Raw genomic sequence first — 10,849 nt, 5'->3', positions numbered from 1 at the left:
TTATGGTGTTGGTGACTGGCAGTTTTTTAAAATAACATTCTACTATACCTGTGATAATGCTGCGTTCCAGGCAGGTTTTTGAGCCCGTAAGACACAACTTCAAACCACGACTCACAACTTTGTAACGTTCCAGGTAAGTCACACCAAACTGCCTGAACGCAAGGAATTGTGGTAGTTAGATGTAAACAACCCAGCATGGTGGACTTAGCTTCATATACAATCATTTCTAACCCAGAGGTGTTTGCTCCTTGCTTTTTTGAGGGAAACAGAGTAAAGACGGCGCAAAACCTAGTTTTCCAAGTAAGGGGCTACTCTAGCACAAAGCTGTTGGATCTGTGTTGGATCCAGTATTTGATGGGAACTCTCCTTAAATCTCCACAGTACCAGTAGATCATCCACTCACTTGGGTCAGTACTAAGGGTTCAACTCCAGTAAATCAGTAGTGAACTGTGAGCACTACTGCTGGGCCTTTACCGCCCAAATCACCGCCAACAAAATGCGTCTGCACTGACACAAAACCTCCAAAACAATAGTATGTTGAATGAAAGCACTCACCAGCTGGAATCCTCTAATGAACCAGGACCAGGAGGTCAATAACTCATTGGCTCCCTCTAGAGAGGGAATGCACATACATCACTTCCCCCCAGGCCACACCCCTCTCAGTCAGACTGAGCGGCAAAAACAAACTGGCTCAACATGGCAGAGCATAGCAGTAACTCCAGCCAGACCAGGAAAACTGTGGAATAGAAGATGAAATTAAAGACAACTGGACTGGACATGGATCCATACAAGCTACCAAACAACAGCTGTTCTACCAACACTGATCTGGGACAGAAATCACCTATCCTGACATTTACATGAACCTGAGTTCAACGCCGGGAAAATCCCCAATGCAAAGGCTGAAAGCATCCAACAGACCCAGAGTTGTGTCCATCCTGGTCCTGGTTCATTAGAGGATTCCAGCTGGTGAGTGCTTTCATTCAACATACTATTGTTTTGGAGGTTTTGTGTCAGTGCAGACGGATTTTGTTGGCGGTGATTTGGGCGGTAAAGGCCCAGCAGTAGTGCTCACAGTTCACTACTGATTTACTGGAGTTGAACCCTTAGTACTGACCCAAGTGAGTGGATGATCTACTGGTACTGTGGAGATTTAAGGAGAGTTCACATCAAATACTGGATCCAACACAGATCCAACAGCTGTGTGCTACAGTAGCCCCTTATCTGGAAAACTAGGTTAGCCTCAGTTTAAGATAGTTTACAAATCATGTAGAGCACAAGGTTCACAATCACACAACTGAAGACACAAACGAATCAGTTCTGAAATCTAGAACTAAATGACAGATGCTAACATTAAGAGCTTTACTAAGAAGGAACGTTAGCCAAAACCAGATGGAATTTAAGGGATGATTTTACACAAGAACACAGCATGAATGAACGTTAGCTGACACAAATCCAGGTTTGGTTGTCTGGATTCCAGTTCTTTCTCTGAATTGCAGTGATCCATCTGCTTCTTCTGTCTTTGGCTTTAGGTCGCCACTAAAACCATAGCTCCAAGTGCTTTTTAAACCTATTTGTGCGATCAATGGCACAACAGCTCTGCCCCATTTTTTAGATTGTTCTAAAGTTTTCGCAGTATTCAAACCAAAGCCGCTACTCATCTCTCTCTTTCTGCCACTCAGTGGGCGGAACCACGGTGATTTCCACTAGTGGTGACGTCACGTGCATACCCTCTATACACAGTACTTACTGGCTGTATCATGTATTGCTCGTTTATTTAAATATTCATGTTTGTGTAAAATTATTTTATGTCATTCCTATGGTCTTCTTCCTCATGTGAGACAGGTGAGGCGGTGACCTCGCACCGTTGAACAAGCAGTTTAGTTACTTTTTGTGTAGTGTATTTTGAGCTGAAGTTGGTGCTTACACTGAGAAATAAATGTCTCATAATTGAACCGAGAAAATACAAAAGCAGGAGGATAAAGTACCTGGGACTGAACTCCAACGATGTGGTCACATGACGCCTCTGTCTGAACTGCATGTGGAATAATTGGCCATTTCTACTTTGGAGATAATGTGAATGTTACACCTACATGTACATCACAACATGGAAGTGTCAACACAACAGGAACCGGACCTGCACTTCAAGGTAAATAAGCCTCATTATCAGTGTTAGATCTACACTAATGCTAATAATATAGGCTAATAATAATTATCTACAAATTAGTTAATTGCACGTGGGGAGCAAATGTTCTTTTTATTAATCTAAAAAAGAAAAAGACTACAATGCCCGGGCCACCATTTTCAGGAAGAAATAAGCTTCAGTTCTCATTTCTACCTTTTTTTTTTTTTTAAACAGTTTTTTGCACATCACACATAAAGCTCCACTCCATTAGGATATTTCATCAAATGCAGTTGTCTAACAAAAATAATAATAATAAAATAGTAATAATAATAATAATAATAATAATAATAATACATGAAATAGTTCTGTTTATCTGAAGAAGGCTCATCATCATCTTTCTTCCAGGTTGCTAGAATATTAGTGTTAATAATTTAATGGAATATTAATAATAGTTTGAAGCTACTTCTGTCTGTTTTGCCATATAATTCTTCATAATTATTATTCTTTGAGCTCCTGAACTCACCCACAATATTTTTTTTCCAACAGCTGTAAATTCAAAATGTTAATGCTAGTCGGATAACTGCAACAACCCACTTGTGAATAATTTTACATGTATACTAGAGCCTAAATAAATAAATTAAGGGAGACTGCCTAACTAGAGTAAAACATCCAAACACTGCCATCTAGTGGAGACAGTCTTTCAATACACCTGACAAAGTAAATGAAGTCTCACACAGAAGGCCTTCCGTTTTAATGCAGTCACATTTATTGGCTTTTTTCTATGCACAGTTACTAAGCAGCCTGATGAGCTGTTAAAATGAATTAGGTATAGAATAATGGAGTTTTCACAATGTCGTAACCTTCCCTCCCCTCTCCCAAAAAATAAATACAAGACTGAAGGTGTTGCACAGCTCCAAAATAGAAAAAGATTTCGAAAATAATCATGTAAACATAAAAAAAAAAACCTGTTTTGTTTTTAGTCATTTATTGATTTATTTTACAAAAGAAAGCTTCTGCAACATTTTTTTTCTTTAAAAACATATTTACAAGTTTATACAAAAATACAAAAGTGATTCAAATCTGATAAGTCCTAGCTATTTTTAAACATGGAGCTTATTTTAAATTGACAGTTACACTGTGTTTTCAACATCTGTATTTTTCTCCTTTCCATTCCAGGTTTTATAGTCTGTTTAGTGTTATTCCATACCGTGCACCTTTGAAAAAAGACAAGTCATCTTTTCCACATTTGACAAAATTGTGTGCAGACATTTTCAAACAGTTTGGGGCCAGAATTTGTCAAATTTATTATTTTTTGTATGGCCAATTTTGAGGACTGCTGTTTCAGAGTGCTAAATGAGCACTAGAGTCTGCATGGCCACTCCACAGTTGATCTTTGTAATGAATTTGTGTCAATGAATCATCTGTCTACTCCTTAAATAAAAGGAAACAGTCCCCCACTGCATCTGCACTTGCTACTGTACGGAAAAATGACACTAAACAAATTGTCAATACTTTCAGTTTTTTGTAGTCAATATTTTAGAATGACATTTCACAGAATTATGTTACATTTTCATGTAATCATTTAATCCATTTCGGTGATAATGTGTTGCAGGAATTAGAAAAGTCTGTGGAAAGTAAATACAGCAACTTTATAATCAGATCAAACATGATTTTGGGGTCTGTGAACAGATATTGTTCCCAACTTGATATTTTCCAATTTCATCCAGAGTGGTTGTCCAAATATGCACTTTAAGTGAATCAGTAGTTTCCAACTTTCACAGCTCCAGCAAGACTAGGACCCAGCACCAAAAGTGTTCAGATTCTTCCTCCCGAAAGATTCTATATCATTTTCTTTACAGTCTCTTAAACATATGATTGTCCAGTGAGTAGATATACAGTACAAGATAAACCCCTGTTGGTGATCACGACTATACAGAACAGAATTAGCCAGACAGTTTGTACATCTATAGAACACACTATTGAACTTGACAAACGGAAAATACAAAATCTTTTCTCGTGGTATGGAGACATCCCTCAGATAAAAATAATGATATGGTGTCCTTGTTCTTTTTTTTCTTTACTTATTGCATGCTTTTGAAAACACAACAAATCAAACAATGAACAGGAACAAGTGCGCTTCAGCAATATGATGAATGTAAAATTCTAATAATCAGTTCACAGCTTTTTACTCTCTCCATCTTGCACAGTGTCAGTTCTGCAGTTCAGATTCGCTGAGTATTAAACAGTTGTGGTTTTGTAATCTATCTATCTATCTATCTATCTATCTATCTATCTATCTATCTATCTATCTATCTATCTATCTATCTATCTATCTATCTATCTATCTATCTATCTATCTATCTATCTATGCATTTACAATAAAACAGTAATATGCTTGCTGAGGTATTCACAGAATACAGTGAATGGTTTCTATTGAAGTACGGTCTCTGAATGTAAGAAGTATATGTGTTGTGTTTGCTGTATTAGGCAGGTGAATGTTCAAACGTATCACTGATGATAGTAGCACACCAGATATTCTATGTCTGTAACAACAGAGAGGTTTTACTCCACCAGCTGAACCTGTGGTTAGAAAAGGCTGCAGCAATGGATGCACGGCTGACATTCAAACACTGGTAATATCCTGTACCCTCTCTTGCAGATTTTGTGATATGAGGTTTGGAAGGTAAGATAGACTTACACTAGCCACTGGATTGAGCTTTCACCTGCCTGATGCTACTGGGTCAGTGCAAATAATGGAGAGGCAACAAGGAAAGGAGAACAGTTTACACTGTTAAGATTCATGTGTAATGTTGTCAGTGAGACCTGTTCTTCTTTGCTACACTCAGTTTCGTTCCTTATAAAATTTCTGCTTGCTGTTTTATATAGATATGACTTTATATTCAGTACAAATATACATTATGCAATTTCATTATAAGATATATTTTCTTTTCAAGGAATATTCTTGAAGAATCATGAAGTGCAAAAGCGAGGTTGGCTCTTGGAAACCTGTCCAAATTAACCTCTAGTCAAACCGATTGAGGACCTTCTAAAGCATTGTCACCGTCTGCGCTCAATGGTATCTTTGAAATGCACCTTTTCCATTTCAAGTCAGCACAACGCAACTGGCCAGCTGCTGGAAAAGCTTTGCTCAGGCTAAGTATACTAGAATTCGGTGTTGGGTTTCAGTATGTGATTCTGGTGGGATGTGGCCCAGGCCAATGTGCAGGGACTTCAAACTGCCCTGCTAATAACCACCTCTAGTACAGAAAGGCCATTGTGCGATTGTCCAAAATTCACCTGTATCTTTGACAAACAATCCCCATCTAGGCACAAGCCCTTGCTCCTTCTTGAGAGACACTCAAATTCATGATAAATCAATTTAGATCACCGGCAATGTGATACAAATGTCACTAAGAACCTTTCACAGTGAAAGATTAAATACTCTAATAAAACAATGGAGCCACAAAAATGTTGACAGAAACCAGGATCCAGGGGATGTTTCTATATAGGGTCATGCAACATGGTGAAACTTCATCATGTTCTGAGGCGCAGTTTTACAAAAATACATGCATCATGTTATCTTTTTTAATATAATCTGTATGAAGAAATATATGATTGGCTCTGTGACACTATCTATGCCAAGTCTGTAGATGGATTACAGTAGATACGTTGTTTGAGCTAATGTTGTTAGTAACAACAAAATAACTGGCAGGAATATTTAGTATGGGAATTTTGGCCACTGCTTTGGGCACAAAAAGTTGAAAGAGTATTAAATTTCATTGGACTTTTTATTATTTTTTAATAAGAAATCAGTTCCGCACTGACACACCCACCCACACCATTCAAAACACAAGAAGTAAAAATATCTGTGGATGTTGCATGTGCTCATACATGCACATACACAATGTCCATACTCCACAAAAAATCTTTTCTTTTTATAATTTACCAAATATTTGGGACTTTTTTTTGTAATTTTTTTTAAAAAGACGGTTCAGTCAAAATAGGTCATAAGTCTTTCTCTTTTACTGATAGGGAGCTATTATTTTAATTATGCAGTATTTTGTTACATCCTCAAAATTTTCATACTCATCCTTTCATGATTCAGTGTCTTGCAACACTCTAATACCCTTAAATAGAATAAGAGAATAAGAATAAGAGAAAGAATACAAACAGTGGGTGCATTTTAGCAACAGTCACATTTTTGTGTCACAAGGTTTATAATATTGGCCCCAGTGACACATCTGTTCAAGACTATAAAAGTAGAAGTAGCCATTTCAAATGTAGGGCACATCTAAGAATAGAGGACATCTCTCATCAGGTGGTATTAGGAGGATCTGTCATCATGGGGACTCCCATCTGAGTTCTCTGTCTCCCCTTCGGAGATGGCTTGCATGGGGGCTGTATAGAGGCGGCTGCGTGTACTATAGCGGCTGCTGTTGGCTACAGGGGGGATCCGAGAACGGCCTTGTCGGGATGCAGCTGACATAGGCAGGGTTTTGGGAGTGAAACTCTCAGAGTTAGCCCTGGGAAAAAGACCAGGTATCTGGATTGGTTCCAAGCCAGAAAGAGGAGATTCCTGGAGGGTAGAGGGTATTTCATCAGTTGGTCTAATGGGTCCTTCATGAAGGGAATCCCCCGGAGTCTTGGGGGTGATAGGGCTCTTTAGAATCTCTGTAGCTGACATGCGGTAGCTGGAGTCTGACCTACTGCCTTTCTTCAGCAACAGGAGTTTAAATTCCTCATTAGATGTGTTGGATTTCTTGGCACTGCGGTAGATGGGCACAGGGGCTCGTTGTGACCCAGCAGCAGAGGCCAAGGTGGCTGGGATGTTGAGAGGAGGGGCAGGAGGAATAGCGATGGCAGGGACGCTGCCGGTTGTCACTGGTGCTGGAGGGCAAAGGCGAGATTTCGCGTTCAAGTCTCCAGAATCCTTTCGACCCAAGACCTTTCTCTTGGATCTGAATAAGAATGGGAACATTGACACAAGTGAGTTTTAGACAGATAGTGGATGGATAGATATATGATTGAAGGTTAAGTCAATAAGCTTGAAAACAGTGAAAAGACCCTCTGGTACTTGATCAGTACTAACAACCCAACAAGCAGACATACTTTTAAAGAAAAATTTCCTGACCTGTGTATCATGGCAAACAGATCCTCAGTTGTACGTGTCTTGTTGGGTGATGTAATAATAATGTCATCATCCACTTTGGTGTCATCAGTCAGAGGGGAGAGTGAATTGTCACTGGGCGTGGAATCTGCAGCACACAACATCCCTATCACATATCATCTGGTTGTCTGATCATTCAGTATACAGTCTGTGAAATATCCATCTTTTAAACCACTCTTTCTGTCTCCTATTAGCATTATTCACTCACAAAGTAAACCAAAAATTGTGCTATTGAGTTTTTTTTGTTTTGTTTTTTTTTTTAATAAATACATTCTTATAACGCATAACTTTATCACAATTTAGCTTGTCCTTAGTTGAATTAAATTTAGAAGCTTACCTTTACTGAAGTAATCCTCTGTGTCAGGAGTGGTTGAGTCATCTTTGCTTTCTTGGGACTGCTGCTGATGGGCACTTCTGGTAGCACCTGATGTCACTTCCTCCTCCTCACCTTGCTCTTCTTGTATTCCTCTTCGTGCATCGCTGATTAGGTAAGGTTGCGATGTCTCTACTATGGTACCAGGCACTTTGACTGGACTAGCCCAGGGCCCTGAGTCTGAATGGTATCCCCCGGCAAACTCATATGCTGGGGGTGGAGGGTGGTCTGGTCGCATGCTTACTCTGGAACATGCAGCCCTTACAGGCAAACCTGGTGGCTCTTTCACCTGCTCCTCTTCTTCTTCCTCATCATCTTCGTCGTCATCATCATCCTGAGAGAATGAACGCTCCCCCAGTACCCTGAACTCAGGGTGTGCATGACCTGAATGTGTGAGCCCTCTGAATTCTGTGTGAGAGTGAATATGTGTGTGTAAATCCACAGGTGATGGGTGGGGTGCACGTGGCACAGGCCGATGCAAGGGGGAGCTGTCCTCCTCAGATGATGGATCCATACGGGTTCTGAAGGCTGTCATAGCCCAGAAAGTTCCAGGTCCATAGCGGTCCTGTCTTAGTAACAGGCTTTCATAGGATGGAGGCCCATCAGGGTGACGTCCAGGGGGAGGTGGCTGTGAGTGTTCAGGAGAGGAAGTGTGCTCCTGAGCAGGAGGTCTGGGTGGTGGTCTTCGAGGAGGGAGAGGCCTGGTGTTGAAAGGAGGTGGTGCAAGAGTGGAACCACTTGGAGGACATTTGGGTCTGGTAGCAGTCTCTGCTATAACTGCTGTTTCCTGCTCCGTGGCTGTAGCGCTATCTGTAGATTGACTGATGGAATGAAGCTGCACTGCACGTATCGTAGAGGGAGTTGCTACCAACAGATTGGAGCTGGGAATGGAAGGAGCAGAGACTGAACTTGGTGGAGGGTTGATACTTGAAACTTCAGGGGCCAGTAACTTTGAACCAGTGTTTAAAACATTTGCAACTCTGTGTTTGCTGTAGTGGAGTGTGTGCATGTGATGAGTCCGGTGGGATAATGTGTGTCTGGCATGCCCGCCATGTAAAATACTGAGATCAAGTTGAGAAGGTGGAGGTGGGAAGTCTGGATCTCTTTTATAGCCAGAGGAAATGGAGGCTCCATCTCTGGGAAAGTGCTGCAGGGAAGAGAGAGAGGACTTCCTCTCTGGCACTTTGGGCTTTCTCTTGCCAGTTGAAGGAGACAAAGGTCCTGGGAAGAACGCTGCCGAAGATGAGGGCAAGGTTGATGTTGGAGTCTCTGATTGACTGGAATAGCCACTTGATGGTGAGGCCAGACCAGCCAGCTTCTCAGGTGACCCAAGTTTGAAGTCCCCAGGTGGGAGGGGGGGACTTGCTGGCCTGTTCTCTGATGCCTGGCCAAGGGACTGGGTTTGGGTCTCTGTGGAGGATGAAGAGCTCTCCGGTGACTTGATGCACTCCATGACAGTAGTGCCTGTGGCTGTGCTTGAGTTGGACATGGACGTGTACTCACCATTGTTGGACTTCATTTCATTGTTGTGAAGCCACAGATCTGCATAGTCAGATTGCACAGCGCCTTCATCTTTAAATGAGTGTGTATCAGCAGAGCTGAATGACATGGGTTCTACTATATCCACTGTTTCTCTCAGGCCCATTCCCCAGGTTCCCAAAGGCTCTGCCACAAGACACGATGTCTGTAATTGTTCTGGACCACCTTCAAGTTCTAACTCCAGCTCCAGCTTCATATCTGTGGAAGACATAGAAAGTTCTTGTTCACTAACCATCTTTGGTTGGTCATGATCTGCCTGTGTGTCTGTTCCAACATCGACACTACTACTGGACTCCTTCAGTGAGGAAGTCCTCTTGGGTGGTGGAGGCTTGACTTTTGGTTTCCTCAGTGGACGGCAGGGCCTCCCTAGGGTCATAGTGCCCGCTCTAAAACCAGCTGAGGGCTGGGGGTAAACTCCATGCGGTAGTGGTGCTGCCACAGTGTTGTTTTGGCCAAATTCAGGCCCCTGGTCTGCATAGTTATACATGTAGTTTCTGTAACTCTGATTACACTCTCCAGAATGCACAGATGAGAAGTAAAAACCTTCTGTGTCAGATGGATAATGAGAGACAGGGTCTTTTTCAGTGTTGCTGGTCTTGTCAGTGAAACAGGATTGATCTTGTAGACCTTGTTTGGGGCTATACTCCTGGGATAAATCATGGCTCTGGCTCATGTTCTGGGTCTGGTCAGGATCTTGGTCTGGATCTGTCTGGTCTTGGTCTGGAGGGTATGTCCACTCCCCTTCACTGGCTGTGCTGACTCCTGCATCATCCAGCTGGTCTGTGGCTGAGGACGTAAATGAGCTGGACCTGTGACCCTGGCCCTGGGGTCTGAGGTCGGAGTGGTACGAGGGGTCCAAGGAGAATCCCTCATCAATGGCATTGGGCACAGTGTTGAGTGACAGCTCTGAGTCGCAGTGAGATGAGCCTGTCAACGGTGGGGAAGAGGGAGGAGGAATGGTTTCAGAAGTCTGGGAAGGACAGGTGGAGCTGGAGCCACTCCAGTTCCCGCTTGATGACTGGTGGTCCTCCTTATGGTCTACATGGCTGCCCAGGACTCCTGTTGTGGACACTGAATGAATAGGGCTGCTGAATGTATCTGAACTTGATGAGATCTCACAGCTGCCCATGTCAGCCTTACGAGGCAGGCGAGAACGGCCCCTCTCCATCCAGCTATGCTCTGGGCTTCCCCCTCCTCCACCTCCTCTGTCTCTATCCCCAGATCGTTGTAACCTTTTTAAGCTTCCAAGCTGCAGAGGCTCAGGAGCTGCCTGGTCATCTGTGCTCTCCTCTTCATCCTTCATCATCATCATCTTCATCCTTGGACTAGGACCAGGTGGAATAAAGTCCTCAGCTTCATAGGGTGATAACTCCTCATCTTCGTCATCATCATCATAATTGTCATCGTCATCTTCATCGCTGTCCATCAAACGCCCACCCTCTCGTGGAAGGCTACGAGACCTCAGGCGCCCACCGTGAGCTGCAGCAGTGGTGTACGTGGACTCTGACTGGTCACCCAGCGAGGAAATGTTGCCTGTTGAATGGGACAGAGATGCAGGGATTCCCTGATGGCCACGCTGAGCTCTGATGCGCCGTCTCGAGGGAGCAGCTGTACCTGTAAAGGGAAAGACAGATGCGTTTTTTTATTC

General features: G+C 42.5%; 1 protein-coding gene across 4 annotated transcripts in view; it reads right to left on the bottom strand.

Moving 5' to 3' along the window:
* Nucleotides 1–2,865: 2,865 nt before the first annotated feature.
* LOC115411075 (Nance-Horan syndrome protein-like) overlaps nucleotides 2,866–10,849 on the bottom strand; it is an 81,155-nt gene continuing 73,171 nt past the window's right edge. For 3 of the 4 annotated variants that reach the window (XM_030123018.1, XM_030123030.1, XM_030123036.1), the window contains 3 exons: nucleotides 7,627–10,815; nucleotides 7,254–7,395; nucleotides 2,866–7,080 (listed from right to left, as the gene is read on the bottom strand). In XM_030123018.1, the coding sequence (XP_029978878.1) occupies nucleotides 6,447–7,080; nucleotides 7,254–7,395; nucleotides 7,627–10,815 (3,965 nt within the window). In that variant the 3' untranslated portion in view covers nucleotides 2,866–6,446. The remainder of the gene's footprint in view (nucleotides 7,081–7,253; nucleotides 7,396–7,626; nucleotides 10,816–10,849) is intronic. The other variant, XM_030123026.1, reaches the window with a different exon arrangement.

The sequence above is a fragment of the Sphaeramia orbicularis genome, chromosome 3 (genome assembly GCF_902148855.1).
Source record: "Sphaeramia orbicularis chromosome 3, fSphaOr1.1, whole genome shotgun sequence".
Classification (NCBI taxonomy): Eukaryota; Metazoa; Chordata; class Actinopteri; order Kurtiformes; family Apogonidae; genus Sphaeramia; species Sphaeramia orbicularis.
Note: the sequence above shows the minus strand (reverse complement) of the source record. Positions and strands in the feature narration are given on the sequence as shown.